Source organism: Mastigoproctus giganteus, chromosome 4 (assembly GCF_048544385.1).
Source record: "Mastigoproctus giganteus isolate SK-2022 chromosome 4, ASM4854438v1, whole genome shotgun sequence".
Taxonomy (NCBI): Eukaryota; Metazoa; Arthropoda; class Arachnida; order Uropygi; family Thelyphonidae; genus Mastigoproctus; species Mastigoproctus giganteus.
In genome coordinates this window covers 101,833,977-101,851,530 of record NC_143578.1, presented here as the reverse complement: position 1 = coordinate 101,851,530, position 17,554 = coordinate 101,833,977, and the positions used below count along the sequence as shown (strand labels likewise).

Below are 17,554 nucleotides of genomic sequence, written 5' to 3'. Positions count from 1 at the left end.
ATTACCACACTCTGTCTTCTCCCACTTAACCATCCTTTTATCCATTGTAGCAACTTTCCCTTAATACCATTCTGCTCCAATTATAGGCCTAATGAATCTGATGAGTATAATGAGCAATTGTGCAGAGAAACAGAGTGGGCCAGTAAATTAGAGTGTCTTATAATGGAGGATTTTAATTTCCCGGATATTGACTGGAATTTGTGGGTTGGTCACTCACACACTAGCAAGGCTTTTGTGGATTTATTGGATGATTGTTTTCTACAGCAGCATGTTTGGGTAACTAGAGGGAATAAGGCACCTCCGTAGCCAGGTGGGAAGGAGCAGCAGTGCATAGCACACGCTTCTTGATTAGACCGGGTTCGAGCCTGTGACCACCAAATACGGAGGATGCGGAAAGATCAGGGAATGATCACCGCATATTCCCGGAGCAATATGGCCTTAGTTGCTAATGCTTCTAAAAACCAAATAACAACAGAGGGAGTAATATCCTTGATCTGATTATCAGTAATGATTCTTCATGCATCAAGAATCTGCAGATAAAGGAACCACTAGGAGGCAGTGATCACAGTGTGCTGAAGTGGGATTTACTCAAAGAGGTAACTACCATCAAGGGTAAATGGAAGGATTTTTGCTTTCATAAAGGTGACTACGGTGGTCTGAGACAGTATTTAAATTCTATACGGTGGAACCAACTGATGATGTTACCAACAGAAAATTCAAAATGGGAAGCATTCAAAGAGTTAATCTTGGAAGCTACTAGGCTTTTCATGCCAACAAAGAAATATTGTTCAAGATTTAGGCCTAAATGGATGTCAGATGAACTAATTAGACATGTGACAGAGAAGAAAAATGCATGGGATACATATAAATTAACATGTTGTTATGTTATTTTGGTTTTTAGGAGCATTAGCAACTAAGGCCATATTGCTCTGGGATATGCGGTGGTCATTCCCTGACCTTTCTGCATCCTCCGTATTTGATGGTGACGGGCTCGAACCCCGGTCTAATCAAGAAGCGTGTGCTATGCACTGCTGCTCCTTCCCACCTGGCTACGGAGGCGGCTCAAATTAACATGTGACACAAGCCCATGGTAGATATAAGCTGGTCTTTAACCAAGTTACAATGGGGATTAGGCAGGCGAAGGTAGATTACAAGAAATCTTTGGCAAAGGATGCAAAGAAAAACAGAAAGAGTTCTTTAGTTAGGTAAACTCTAGAAGGAAGGGGATGAATCAGATTGGTCCACTTGATATTCATGGTTCAACCGTTGATGATCCTGCTCAGGTAGCTGACAAACTAAATGAATATTTTGCATCGACATTCACACATGAGGAGTTATTCGGGGAGGGAAATGCCAGAAGTATATTCAACTCTGGCTGTAAGCTAGATAATCTTGTAATAACTTGGAGTAAAGTGGAGGAGAAATTGTTGAAGATAAATACAAGAAAGGCACCTGGGGTGGATGCAATCTATCCAGTTATATTAAAGGAGGTGGCAAAGGAAGTAAGCAAACCCTTAGCGATAATTATGAGAACTTCCCTGGACTCGAGGGAGGTACCCATGGACTGGAGATGTGCAAATGTGACTCCAATTCACAAAGGAGGATCAAAGGGCAACACAAGTAATTATAAATATGTTAGTTTAACTTCTGTTCCAGGAAAATTAATGGAGGCACTGGTTAAAGAAGCACTGCAGGATCATCTAGACAAGACTTCAGTTATAGCTCGGACACAACATGGGTTTGTTAAGAGGAAGTCTTGTCTGACTAATTTGATTGGATACTATGATGTAGTCACAAAGGAACTGGATGCAAAGAATAACTTTGATATCATATATTTGGATCTTAGAAAAGCCTTTGATACTGTTGCACATGGAAAACTGCTGTAAAAATTGGAGCAGTGTGGCATTGGAGGCAATTTGCTGCTATGGATAAAGGGATGGTTGAGTGGGAGAAGACAGAGAGTGGTAATCAATGGAAACTGCTCTTTGTGGACTAATGTTATTAGTAGAGTCCCACAGGGTTCAGTGTTGGGTCCATTGTTGTTTTCTGTATTTATTAATGATATTGATGATGATATATCAGGCTTAATGTCCAAGTTTGCAGACGATACGAAGGTCGGCAGGGTTGTTAATGATACTAATGACAGTGCACTGCTGCAACAGGATCTAGAAAAGTTGAGCAGATGGGCTGAGAGGTGGCAAATGAAGTTTAACATTGACAAATGTAAAGTACTACATATGGGAAGCAGTAATCCCAGAGAAACGTATCGACTCTGTGGTACTACACTGACAGTGGTAGAGAATGAAAAGGACCTGGTGGTAATTGCGTAGGCAGATATGAAGTTTTTTTGAGCAGTGCAGATTGTCTGCAAGAGTAGCTCATGGTGTCTTGTCAATGATATACAGGAATTTTTCTAGCAGGGATAAGGAGGTGATTATTCCCTTGTATAAGGCAATGGTCAGGCCACACCTTCAGTACTGTATACAGGTCTGGAGGCCTCATTTTAAGAAAGATGTAGAGCTGTTGGAATGAGTACTGAGAAGGGCAACAAGATTAGTGAATGGACCAAGGGTTGCTCTTACGAAGAAAGGCTTAAGTTTTGCAAATTTCAGTGTCTGGAGACTAGGCACCTCCGAGGTGATCTGATTGAGGTGTATAAAACCTTGAATGGTTTGAGAATGCTCAATGCTGATGGGATTTTTCCTCTTGCTCGGAATAATCACCTGAGAGGGCATAAATTCAAATCGAGGAAAGAAGTTTGTAGGATAAATGTGCAGAAGTTTGCCTTTAGCCAGCGGGTGGTTGATTGCTGGAACAAACTTCCATCTGTCGTAGAAGTTGATAGCGTTGATTTGGAGCGAGTGGATGAGTGAAATAAGGATTTTTTTTTTTTTTTTTTTTTGGCTGATGCTATATAAGCTTGCTTTCTTGCATCATGTGCCTTTGCTAATGCTAATTTCTAGGCATTTCTTTTCTCCTTTAAAAATTTTAAAAATGTCTATAGACCTTAAATCCTCAAACGCATATGGGTTCTTATTTATTTTTAATATGAAATATTTTTTAGCTGATTCATCTCATAAAAATACATTACTGCTTATTCTCTCTGAAAATGTCATCTGAAAACTGGAATGCTGACACTAAATTTTAATTTTGTAATGTTCATTTCTTGCTATCAATTCAGAAAATGAGGCATACTGTTTCGAGATCCTTTCTAGTGCCTTTGTCACATGCTAACAGAATGAAAAGATTTATAAAACAGACTTGGACCTTTCAGCAGAACTGTCAGATTTTTATTGTTTTAAGAATTGAGGGACTTTTAATGATCCGGAAACAATGTGTTATTTTTTAAATTCAGAGTAGAACTGTTTTCCAAATTAAATTTTGATGTTATCATTCTAGTTTCAAAATTATGAGTTGCAGTTCCCACATGGAACGAGGATCTTTTAAGGACGTAATTATTAGGTCCCACAAAATTCTTTTTAAGGTGAACTTTTCATTTGAATATAAGTTAATAATAATAAATAGTGCCTATTTGATAAACTTATTATATAACTTCTGTTATTTAATAATTTATCTAAATTTTTTAAATTATTTATTTCAGTGGCAGATCCTCCAGAAAATATTGAAATGAGATGTTTTCATGATGCACAACAAAATTTAAACTATGTTGTTATTACATGGGATGTCCCAAGAAATGTTAGAGGCAGTATACAGGGATATAATGTATGAAATATACTTTTTTTTTCCTCTATTAAAAATGTTATTGCAACATTTTGATTTGTATATATTTTTAAATTTTCTGATAAGTACTTAACATTACACACATCTATAATTACCAAAGCAGTACTAGTAGACAGTTATTTGATTTTCATAAAACTACTAATGTTGCTGTATATCTATAAAAATAGAAATCAACATTGAAGTATAAAATGATAAATGTCAATAAGAACATAAGTGATAGGAGCACACTTACTTAAATTTCTGTTGCTCTTCAGCCACATACACTCAGTGATTACTGAATTATGACCATCCCAACTATTTTATACTGCCATATAGCTTGCAGTATAAAAAGCCAAACAGCTTCATGCCCTAGAGCAGTGGTAATTTGCATCTACTTCCCACACTGGAGAAATCTTTGAATATCTCTTTGAATAAGACTGTGGTTAGCTCACCTCTGACAGAGGGAGCAGGATCACACCCCATGTTATCCTGGGTTTTAAAGGGCACACATACTATGAAAATTAGCCTGTGAACATGTAATATTTGTACAGACATAAAACATGATAAGACCCTGTGAACTAGCAGACCACATGATTTCACATACTCCCAACTCTAAAAACAACCAACAGGTAAATATAGTTGCAAAGAATTTATTTAGCTTGTTGGCTATCTGTTTATCATTACCATTACTAATGCTATTTTGTGGCAATATCCACTTAGTGATCACTGAATTATGACCACTCCTTCTGTGATGGACTATGCTGCATGGCTTGCAGAATAAAAAGTGCCTTCATACTCTAGAGCAGTGCTAATTTACATCTGTGTCCCATAATTACTACTTTGCCACTTTAAAAAGTGATAAAGTAGCAGTTATGGGATGTAGTAAAAATATCACAGTGTTTCAGAAGGGCATGATTATGGGAGCTCATGTGTTGGATGCTTCCATATTGGATATGGCACACCTTGCTGGTTGTTCACAGCCTACTTTGGTTAAGGCGTACAAAGAATGGTGTTTAATGGATCATATCACCTTTGGCCGACAACCGTAAAGGAGTATGCAATGTGGAATGTAGTGGTGAGCGAAGGGTGCAGCGTGTGGTACAGGCTGAACAGCAGGTGAACTGTGTGAGAGTTGACATTGCAATACAATATGGGGAATGCAAAAACAATATCCAAAACAATGATACACCGCATGCTCAGACATATGGGGTTGCACAACAGATGGCCCAAAAGACTTCCTCTCCTCAATGCTGATCATTGCTGATGGCAGATGCTGTGGTGTCAACAACACACTGGTTGGACACTAGAGGACTGTAAATGAGTGTGCTGGTCAGATAAGTTTAAATACCTGGTGCAACATGCCAATGGATGCCTCATGTTTGGCACAAGCAACATGAGTCCATGGACATCATGCACACTGGCCACTATCCAGACAGGTGGCAGTGATTGCTTAACATGGAGCATGTTTTGCTGGCAAGAACTAGGACCTCTGTTGTGTATGGATCAATGTTTCACTGGTTAGGTCTACTAGCAGTTCTTTGGAGACCATGTTCACCTTGCCATATTGCATTTTTTCCAAGACAGAAATGGCATCTTCCTAGATGATAATGTGCTGTGTCATCGCTGTGCCTGCACTGTGCACAAGTGGTTTGAGGAAAACAGTGAATACATCACTCATCTTAATTGGTCTCCAAATTTGCCTGACTTCAACTGAAATGAACATCTGAGGGATGTTTTGGAACAAGAAATGAGGCATGTGAACACACAACTGTCATATATTCTGACATGGTAGAAAGCCTTGTAGGCAGCATGGCTGCAGATCCCTATGGACGTTCTCAGACATTTTGTAGAGTTAATAACTGCACATCACTGAAGGCAAAAGGAAGAGGAACAGGAGTCTGAAGAGGAAGAAACTGTCTTGTGCACAGAAGCAGTTTTGGCTTTAGAAATAATACTGAAATGATTGAAAATACAGGAATATTGTAACTGAATCATAATGCTTTTGTTAGGAAAAGGTTATTGAATGCTGTTTATTTTTTATACCAAGGAAACTACAACCATGAAACATTTATTCCTTGTATTATGGAACTCTTTTTTTTTTTTTTTTTTTAATTGAAATTTCACATTGCCTTCCTTACCTCTGCATTCATCATGTGGGATTGATTTGACCCAGATGGTATTTCAGAAATTTGTGCTTCATCTACTCCATCTACACAGCTGAAACTCATAATAACTGTTGTTGAAATGTTTTATTTAAATTCTCTTCAGAAATATCTGTTATGTATCACACAATTAGGAAAAATTCATGATTAAGTTAAACCTAATTATATGCACATGTGATTTACATGTCATAAAGGGTTAATGATAGTAAGTTCGCTTTACTGCTGTATGCTTTCCTCTATTTGGTAATGCTCTCTGGCTTTGTGACATTAATGCATCGCCTGGAGTCAAACTGTTTATGCATACTTCACTTTTCATGCATCAAGCACTCTTATTACTGACACACTCCCCTCTAATCAAAGTGTAGACTGAAGGGCATAGTTTTTAAATTTGCATTTGTTTGCAGACAGGTTTATAGGGAGTGTTTAAGTTTCAAAAATTAATTAAATATATATGTTTTTTTTTTAATATAGAACTTGTAACTTTCACAGTTGTGTTCAGAAAAATTTGAAGATATAGGTGGCATCAAAAATAAATAAATAAATAAATAAATAACAATTTTGAATTATTTTTTGTTGATGTTTCAGATTTACACATGCACAAATGAATTTCATTTTGTGTGCCCAACTCAGAGTTCAGAAATGCTTTTTTTTTTTCTCTAACAGTGTCATGACTAATTTCATGTGTATTTTTGGTGCAGTCTGCAGCCATATAGGCCATCTTCAAGTGTTATGCATCCCCAAGTTTAAAACTAGCATGTCACAAATTATAGTTTCACATTGACTTTTGAAAATATCTGTTTTTAATAATAATCAATTTTTCTATATTGCTTTCTCATGTTTATATATCTTCCCTCAGAATTTAGTAATATTATTATGATCATATAATAGAAATGTTATTAGTATTATATGATAATTGGTGGATTTTTGTATTTAATTGTTAAATACAAAAAAAAAAACCCTCTAAATATGAATGGAGATAACAAAAATTAAATTCTATTTTGAAAAATGCATAATTAGGAACTGGTTTTGCAGCCTACAACCTTCTTGCTGCAATAATCCATGTGAACTACAACCTTCAGCATTTTATTTGTTTTGGCTCATAGCCAAAAAAAAAGGTTGGTTACCTGTGATTACCTCTGTTTCTTAAAATACTGCTTATATGATAGACACACAATAAAAAAATGATGGCACCATCTTATTTCAAATAGCTGAATAAAAGGCACACAATGCAAGAAACTGTTTGAGATGCCAAAATACAAGTTAAGTCAGTGCATAATCCAAAACTGAATGTGAAATTTTTCAGTTTGCTGATAAACAAAGATAGTCAAGTTGGATGGGTTTAATCAGATGGTAAATACAAGATAGCACAGCTGAGTAGCAGTAACCCCAGAATAACATAGTGTTTTGATGGTCAAAGTCAAGGAAGTGGAGAATGAAAGCAACTTGGGGGGGGGGGTAATTGTACAGCCCAATGTAAGTTCTCTGAACAGTGCAAACAGGCAGCTATGCTAGTACAGTTCATGGGCATCTGTCAGTGATATACAAGAATTCAAGAATTTTTACAGTGATTCTTTCAAAGTGATTCTCTATTGTATATCAGGCACTGGTCAGTCTGGTTTGAGTACTGCATACATGGAGGGCTCATTTTTAGTAAGCATGTAGATTTATTGGAATGGTTGCAGAGAAAAGCAGCTATGATTAGTCAGAGGCACAAAAAGGCACTCTATACCAAGAAAGACTTGAGTTTATTGTGGAGCTTTTTTTCCCATTGCAGCATCTGAAAACTAGGCTTCACCCTGTGAGAAGACCTGATTGAAGTATTAAGACTTCAAATGGGTTGAATAATCTAAATGCTGAAATCATACTTACTCTTTTTTGGATGACACACAAGGTGACATAAATTTGAATAAATGTCTACCTATTTGGTGTTGTGGAAATGGGTAGTTTGAATATATTTAAAGGAGGATTGGACAAATGATGGATGTGCTAGGCAAATTAAGTCGATAGGTTTTTGTTTTCTTTTGTTGTTTCCTGCATATACTTGCTTCCTTGCATCATTTTTCACTACTAATACTAATTTCGATACTATTCCCCCATGGAAGGCTGTTATATAAAATTGAAGAAGATGGAGTTACTCATAACAGACAGTGAGCTGTCGTAAATGACCAGTCTTCAGGATGGATCAATGTAACAAGTGGGGTCCCTCAGAGCCCAGTGTTAGGTCTCCCCCTACTTCTGATTTTCTTAAATAGTATTGTTGTGGGTATCTGAGGGAAGCTGAATTTGAAAACCAGACATCTAAGGGGAGGCATAATTGAGGTTTACAAAGTACTGGAGGAGACACAAATATAATGAGGTGTATAAAGAACCAGGAGGCACAAATAAAAAATCCCAGAGAATAATATAATAGTGATTTCAAGAAATTCACCTATAGGTGGAACTTCTTGGGGTTGTGAAATGCTGCAATAAGTTGCTTCCTAACATTGGTAGAGGCAGTAAGCCTCACTAAATTCAAAGCAGAATTGGAGGGTTATCCTATGGAAATGGGAATAATATCAGTATATAACATATTGATACATAATAATATGTACAATAGTATCAATATATTTTTGGTATTTTATATATATATATATATATAATTTTTTTTTTTTTAATTTGGCTGAAGTATAAAAAAGTCCACCTTCTAGCATTATTTGACCCTACAAATACTAATTTCTCAAAATATCCTACCCCTATTTATACAATCTCTAAAACTGACTATTTCAGCATTTACTAATTATGACTAATGTTATATAATTGAATTAGTTAAAATTATAAAGTAGTTTTGTTTGTTAAAATCTTTAGACTGGTCACTTTACACTGCTAAAATAAACTAAATTTTTTTAAAGAAAATATACTTTACAAAATTATGAAAACTAGGCAGGCTTTCTGGTACTCCCATGTTTTTGTATCTAGCTGGATTTAAGCTTCCTAATAAATGCAATGGTTTTTATGCTCACAGTACAACAAATTTCCACTTTACCACAAGTTGCTATGGCATTGCCATTCTTTCAAACAGATGGCATCACCTTTTGGTGATGCCATCTGCCATAAGCACTTCTATCAGAGCCTATTATGGCCCCAAGTGCCAAGCGATAGTACCCAAGCGATATTTTGTGCGATACATAGAGTGCTCTTTCTCAGCGGATTAGTTATATTTATTTGCCAGTGTCTCTATTCTTCCTGTTTTTTCATAAGTGATTTTTTACTTAAAAGCTTTGAAGTAGAATCCAGAAAGGAAATACACCATTCTTTCCTTGTATATATATTTATATAATCCGTACTAACCTAACTAACTTTCTAAACCTCTTGGTCACTGGTGGCACCCTCCTGCCTCCACGTGGTGGGGCTGGTAACCTGGGAGAAGAAAACCACTCTCCCCGGCAAAAAGGAGCAAAGATGGACATAAATAGACATGCCACTTATGGATCTTATGATCCAGATCTCTCAAACAGAGCTGACTTAAATGCATGTAATGCAAAACGGCAGAAAAAAGAAGGAACAGAAACCCCCTGCTCCCCTTTTTCTGATACTGCATTCTTTAACTGATAATCCTTTGAGTAAGCCCTACCCATTCTTAATACAGAAATGTCTTGAAAATGTGGCGGGCCCTCCAAAAATGGTTGGGAGATTAAAATCTGGAGACCTTCTAGTGGAGATGAGTGAGAATAAGCACTCAGAAAGACTATTAAAAACATCGACTTTTGGTGGAATTCCCACAAAGATTACCCCGCATACCACCCTAAATTCCTCTAAAAGGGTAATGGCCAAGTGGGATCTCCTTAATGTATTCGAGGAGGAGATCATTCAGGAATTAGGCGATCAAAATGTAATAAATGCCAAAAGGATAGTCATTAAGAAAGATGGGGTTCTTACTCCTACCCGACCGGTCATTCTTAGATTTAAAACACCAATTTTACCAACACCTGTTAAAGCTGGATATTTAAGGTGCAAAATTCGACCTTATATTCCAAACCCAGTCCGGTGTTTTAAATGCCAAAAATTTGGACACTCGCAAGCAATCTGCAGGGGTGTAATCACCTGTGCCTCCTGTGGTTCGAAAGAGCATGTTCACACAGACTGCACCACTGAAATGCAATGCTGCCCAAACTGTAAGGGAAATCATTCAGCATTTTCAAAGGAGTGCATCCAGTGGCAGACAGAAAAGAATATACAAAAGTACAAAGTGGAACACAAGGTGCCATACCAAGAAGCAAAAAGACATTTTTCAATTTCTAATAAATTGCCATCTTATTCTTCAGTTGTAAAAAAGCAACAATCCATAACAGTACAAACAGATTGTTCAGTTCCGCCAAGCATCTCAATTTCTGATTGGGCAAGGTCGGTCCTCTCTACACTAAAAGAACAGCCTACCCAACAGCAATCAACTCATTCAGTTAATAATCAACAATACCACCAGATAAAAATGCTGTACAACAGCCAGTTAATCAAACAAGCTCTGAAATAAATAATCAAAAATCAAGTACTGATACCATGGACATAGATAAAAATTCACACCGAGATGAACCACTTCATGAACGTCGTGCAGAAGAGGAGGACATGGACGTCACTAGACCAAATTTCCAAAAAAAGGGAAAAAACAACACTAGACAGGCGCAAACAAACCACATCCCATAAGCAAGCAGACACACCCAATAATCCTCAATAATGCATAGACTCATTCAATGGAATTGTCACGGACTCCGAGCTAACTTAGACGATGTTTATGACTTAATTACCGAATATAAGCCTGCTGTTCTTTGTCTACAGGAAACAAACCTGACCCCTAAAATATCTATGAGCATAAAACATCATATAATGCTTAAAAAGGATAGGAACAACTCTAATACAGCACATGGAGGTGTAGCATTGCTAGTAAACTCCAGAATTCCTTTCAGACCTGTTCTACTGCAAACAACTTTAGAAGCAATTGCTGCTAGAGTTATGGTTGAGATAGTGGTAAAAGTTGTTTCCTTATACCTTTCACCCAATTATTCATACACTTTAGCAGATTTGGATGATTTAGTTACCCAGTTGCCACCACCTTTCTGTATCTTGGGTGACTGGAATGGGCATCACCCCTTATGGGGTTCCTCACACCTTGATAAGAGAGGTCAGTTAATTGAAAAATTTCTTGAAAGGCACAACTTAACATTATTAAACAATGGGACTTGCACGTACATGCATCGTTCCTCAAGGTCAACTTCTGCAATTAATCTTTAATATGTTTGCCAAACCTCTTTCCACTTATTGATTGGACGGTCACTGATAACCTGGCCCCGGGTGCCAAGCGAATGTGATCGAGCGTTTTCTCTGTACTTAAAAAGTGATTATCAAAAGCGATCTAAAGTTATATTAAGTTACTGTCCTTAAGAAATTTATTTTTTATATCAGCTACTGTCACAAAAAGTACTTGTACAGAGCAAGAAAGAAAAGCTACCTTTCTTTATTTTTCATACTTCTTTTACTAACACCTAATACTCTACGCTTGGTCACACCAGGCACTGCTCCTGCCTCCCCGTGGCGGGGCTGGAAGTCTTGGCAGAAAAGCTCATCTGCCAAGGACTAAAAGGAGCAAACATGGATCAACATGCCTTTCCGCCTCTCGAGCCGACAAGCTCTCGGCCAGAGTTAGACAACGAGCATAACACGTCGCAACCCAAGAGGATGAAAACCACTTCCTCAGCGACAAATTGTCCTGCATTTCTAATAATGCACTCTCTTGGAGATCAGCCTCTCAGTAAGCTCTCTCCGTTTGTTATCCAAAAACATCTGGAAAGTCTGGCAGGATCGCCTAAGACAGTCAAGAGGCTGCAATCAGGCGACCTACTAGTGGAGACAATAAACCATGGACATTCGCAGAAACTACTAAACCTTGCCAACTTTGCTGGAATTCCAGTAAAGGTTTCTCCCCATGCTACCCTAAATACATCCAAAGGGATTATATCCAGCTGGGATCTTTTGAATGTCACGGAGGAGGAGATAATGCAAGAACTTCAAGACCAAAATGTCATTGCAGTCAAAAGGATTAAGACTAAAAAAGACAATATACTTGCACCTACAAGGAACATTATCCTCACTTTCAATACACCAAATCTACCAACATCGATAAAAGCAGGCTATCTACATTGTCGAATTAGGCCCTACATTCCTAATCCTTTGAGATGTTTTAAGTGCCAAAAGTATGGTCACTCTCAAATGGCATGTAGAGGAAATCAAGTTTGCCCCAATTGTGGGTCCTCTGAACACACTCAAAGTGATTGCTCAGCAAAAGAAATGGCCTGCCCCAACTGTAAAGGCAACCATCCTGCCTATTCCAGGTCATGCGAGAAATGGAAAACTGAAAAGAAAATTGTGACATATAAGATTGAAAATAAAGTAAGTTTTCAAGAAGCAAGGAAAGTAATTGCTCCCAGTTTAACTAAGCGTACATACGCCAGTATTGCGCAAAAGTATCAATCAGTGGGCACCCAAACCGATGTTACAATACCTACAAACACTTCAATTTCTGACTGGGCTCGGGCTGTTCTCTCCCAGCAACAATCCAATACCCCTAAGCAGATGAACCAGGCAAATAATACTGCAATTACAGTACCAGCAACATCTCCTTCTCCACCCACAGTGACTGCTTCTACATCAAATAATCGGAGCTCACATTTAAAAAAGAATATCCCAGAAACATCTATGGATACATTCGACTCATCTAGACAAGAACCTATATTAGAATTACATGCGGAAGAAGAAATGGACACCGGTCGACCATTCTTTTCCAAAAAAGACAAACCAAAGCCTGAACGTCACAAGCCAACCACATTAAAAAAGCAGTCAGATACAGCTTCTTCTACTAAACACCAATAATGCCTTATATTCTACAGTGGAATTGCAGAGGATATCGTAGCAACCTTAATGATATTCAAGTCCTAATTCACCGCTATTCTCCAGTTGGTTTCTGTCTACAGGAAACCTACCTAACTCCACAAATTTCCACCAACATTAAGAACTATGTCATCTATCGACAAGATCGTAATACTTCAAATGCTGCCCGTGGAGGTGTGGCCATCTTCATCAGCTCAAAGATCCCGACCAAACAAATTGTTTTGCAAACTGATATTGAAGTTGTTGCCGTACGTCTGATAACCCAGATTGCGTTAACACTAGCATCGGTCTATCTCCCACCAAGTCATACTTTCTCTTACCAAGATCTTGAAAACCTGCTAATGCAATTGCCACCCCCGGTCTGTCTGTTGGGTGATTTCAATAGCCACAATCCCTTATGGGGATCAACAAAAGTAGATACACATGGCCGATTAATTGAAACTTTTCTAGACAAACAAAACCTTACTGTTCTTAATACTGGTGCACCCACTCACATACAATTGCCAACTGGACAAACTTCTGCAATTGATCTATCAGTATGTTCCCCGACTCTGTATCCAATCATAGAATGGTCTGTTTTAGATGACCCCTTGGGCAGTGATCATTTTCCCATTATTTGTGATCTGCTCACTGCTCAACCACCATTAGTCAATCCCTGCAGGAAATGGAAGTTTTCTCAAGCCAACTGGGTCAAATTTAAATCTTTAGTCACCCTGGATGAGCAATATATACGGACACAGTCGATAGATGAAGCCACAGATTATATCACTTCACACATACTATCTGCAGCTAAGTGTTCAATTCCATTGTCGAATCCGCATTCCCGACAGCACCATAATTATTGGTGGAATGAAGACTGCACTAAAGCAAAGAAGTTAAAAAATAAAGCATGGAATATATTTCGCAGATCACCAACCACGACTAATCTAATCAATTACAAGAAACTAAGAGCGAAAGCACGTCTCATTCAAAGGCAAGCCAAGAAGAATTCTTGGATTCATTTTGCATCTACCATAAACAGAAACACTAACTCCAGGTTAATATGGAAGAAAATCAGACAGATTTCTGGAAAATTCCCTACAACCCCCTCACCTATTCTTTCATGGAATGGGCAGGAACTCTCAGCTCCTGAGGACATAGCAAATGCTTTGGGTGAAACGTTTGCTAAAGTTTCAGCGGTGTCAAATTATTCGGCGGATTTTCAGAAAATAAAGACCAAGACTGAAGAACGAGCTATAAACTTTCGAACCTCAGTCTTCCTTCCGTATAACCAGCCTCTTCAATATCACGAACTCCTACATGCCATGAAAACGACACACAACGGTGCTGCTGGGCCAGATGGCATATCTTATATCATGTTACAATACCTTGGTGACAAAAATTTACAAATACTACTGGTCTACTATAACAGAATATTTATGGAAAACATTTATCCCATCTCCTGGCATCATGCCACAGTTCTTGCCTTTTTGAAACCTGGAAAAGACCCTACAAGGCCAAACAATTACCGACCAATTTCCCTCTCCAGTTGCCTCGGTAAATTACTTGAAAAAATTATTCATAATCGACTTGTTTGGACCATCGAAACACAACACCTAATGAGTAATAAACAGCATGGCTTTCGTAAGAACAGGTCCTCCTTAGATCTCATGATTAAAGCAGAGTCTGCAATTCGCAATGCCTTCGTAAAAAATGAACATCTGGTTTTGGTTTCCATTGACATAGAGAAGGCATTTGACACTACCTGGCGTCATGGCATTCTCAGCGACCTCCATGCCCTTGGTCTAAGGGGCAACCTTCCTATATTTATCAGAAACTTTCTCCAGAACCGTTCGTTCCAAGTCCGATACCACAACTCTCTTTCTAAGACATTTTTACAGGAAGAAGGAGTGCCACAAGGTTCTGTATTGAGTGCAACCCTCTTCGCCCTTAAAATTGATTCTATAACAAAAGAACTCCCAAATACAGTTGAGACCTATCTTTATGCGGATGATCTATCCATTTCTTGCCATTCTCAGAATATGAGATCCATTGAACGGCAACTGCAGTTATCCTTGAATAAGGTGCAAAGTTGGGCAGGACTCAATGGCTATCGTCTATCTCAGCAGAAAACTGTTGCAGTCCACTTTTGTAATCAACGAAAAATGCATACAGATCCTGAACTTCAGATGTCAAATTTTCCCATTCCAGTGACCAACAATATCAGATTCTTGGGATTAATCCTTGACAGAAAATTAAATTTCCTTGAACACATTAAATCGCTACGTACTTCCTGCCTTAAAAAACTGAACATACTGAGAGCTTTATCTGCAATGTCTTGGGGAGCAGACCGTACATCTTTGCTTCTGCTATATAGAGCATTGATCAGATCCCGTTTGGATTATGGTGCTCCAATCTACGATTCTGCCCGAAAGAGTACACTACGCTGGTTAGATCCTATACAGCATAGTGCACTGCGGATTGCCCTTGGCGCATTCAGGACATCCCCTACCCAAAGTTTATATATTGAAGCACATGAGCCCCCTCTTTGTCTCCGCAGGAAAACACTACTTCTTAAGTATGCAGCCCGAATACAAAACTGCTGTCAGCACCCTATTGGGCCGTATCTCTTTAATCCACCACTGCAAAACCTTTATAGAAACAAACCCAGTAAAATAAGACCGGCAGGCTTACGACTAATTGAAATAACACAGAGTTGGAATATTCCTAATGTCAACAGGCTAGACATAATGAAATGCTCACACCCACCTTGGACACCTCCTCCACAATTAACTTGTGATACTTACCTTCAAAAATGGGGAAAGAATCTTTTACCGTCACTGAACATGAAACAACTCCATGCAAGCCATATTCAGAAATATGCTAGTTTATTGCCAATATATACTGATGGCTCCAAATCACACTCAGCTGTTGGAGCAGCAGCAGTATTTCCCTCTACAATCATTTCTGCTTCCCTTCCACCTGAGTATAGCAGCTTCTCTGCAGAACTTCATGCAATAAAGTTAGCTTTAGAAAACCTGAATCTCTACCCATCTCTAAAATATATTGTATATACTGACTCTCTAAGCTCAATTACAGCAATACAAAACTTTCGTTATAAGGTTCATCCTATATTAAACCAAATCAGAAGCCTATTATTAAAAATTGAGGAACGTCATCAATCAGTGACCTTTTGTTGGATCCCAGCCCATTCGGGGATAAAGGGGAACGAACTCGCTGACAAAACTGCCAAAAATCCAACAACTTATGATTTAACCCTTGCTCCTATTCCAATCTATGACTATAATCATATCATACAAACAACATGTCTTGCGATGTGGAAAGAGATATGGGACACCCAAAGCAATAATAAACTTTATCAGTTGAAACAGGATCCACAGCTTTGGCGCTCTAGCATCAAAACAGTACGAAGAGAAGAAGTAGTGCTTGCACGAGCACGGATAGGACATACATATCTGACTCACCTTCACCTACTTACAGGAGAGGATCCTCCTCATTGTCCACACTGTTCCTCGCACTTATCAGTCAAACACATTCTCGTTGACTGCCCTCACTATGATCAGGACAGAATATCCATCCTCCTTTCCCTAAAAAATTTTCCGGAACCGAAGACATTAAAAAATATTATAGGTGACGATGCAAACATCAATGAATTCTTCTCTTTTTTGAAAAAAATTGGATTGTATCATAAATTTTAAAACATCACTCTAATAAGCCATAAATTGATTCTATCCAAAATTTGAGTTTTATTATTTTCCTATGAATAGGCGCACTATAGCCCCAGCAGCTTGTGCGCCATTAAACCCCCATCACAACAACAACAACAACTGATAACCTTTGTAATAGTGGCCACTTTCCAGTAATATGCACACTGTCAACTAACTTCCTCCTCAAACTGAAATAAAAACTGTTTGGAAATTTGACAAAGCTAACTGGAAGAAATATCAAAAATTGGCACATCTAGATATTCAGACCATTAAGACTCTCACCATTGACTCTGCTGTAACTTACATAACTCACCAAATAATAGCAGCTGCAGAAACCGGTATACCCAGATCATCCATGAAAACTCGCTCACACCCAAAAATATTGTGGAATGAAGCCTGTAGCAATGCCAAAAAAGAGAAGAATAGATACTGGAACTTATTTCGTAAATACCCAACCACAGCTAATCTCATGCAGTTCAAGAAAGCTAGAGCTAATTCTTTGGTCATATACAACGAATAAGCAAAAAAGAGACGTGGTCCAAATATGCCTCCACTATAAACCAAACCACAAATTTCAGAACCGTTTCGACTAAAGTTCGAAGAATTAATGGAAAATATCCTCCTATAACCATTCCGATAATACTTCTAAAAGGCAAAGAAATCTGCAATCCTCTTGAAATTTCTAATACATTAGTTGAAACATTTGAAATTATCTCATCTGTAATCACATTTGAGCCAAGTTTCCAGGTACATAAAGTACAAGCAGAAAAATATAATCTCAATTTCAATACTTCACAACAGCTTCTATATAATGTACCCCTTACCATGGCAGAGTTATGTAGTGCACTTGCAAGATCCAATAATAGTGCTGCTGGCCCTGATGGAGTGTACTATGCCATGATATATCATTTGAGTGAAGGATCCCATTCCGCTCTGCTAAAACTGTATAACAGAATCTTTGATGGAGATTACTACCCTACCAGTTGGCATTATTCTATTGTATTAGCTTTCCCAAAACCAGGAAAGGACTATTCAGATCCAGCAAATTAC

At 38.1% G+C, this 17,554-nt stretch overlaps 1 protein-coding gene across 4 annotated transcripts in view; it reads left to right on the top strand.

Moving 5' to 3' along the window:
• LOC150086955 (tyrosine-protein phosphatase 69D-like) overlaps window positions 1-17,554 on the top strand; it is an 823,111-nt gene that overhangs the window by 313,712 nt on the left and 491,845 nt on the right. For all 4 annotated transcript variants that reach the window (XM_090371707.1, XM_090371706.1, XM_090371704.1 and 1 more), the window contains exon 6: window positions 3,602-3,723. In XM_090371707.1, the coding sequence (XP_090227833.1) occupies window positions 3,602-3,723 (122 nt within the window). The remainder of the gene's footprint in view (window positions 1-3,601; window positions 3,724-17,554) is intronic.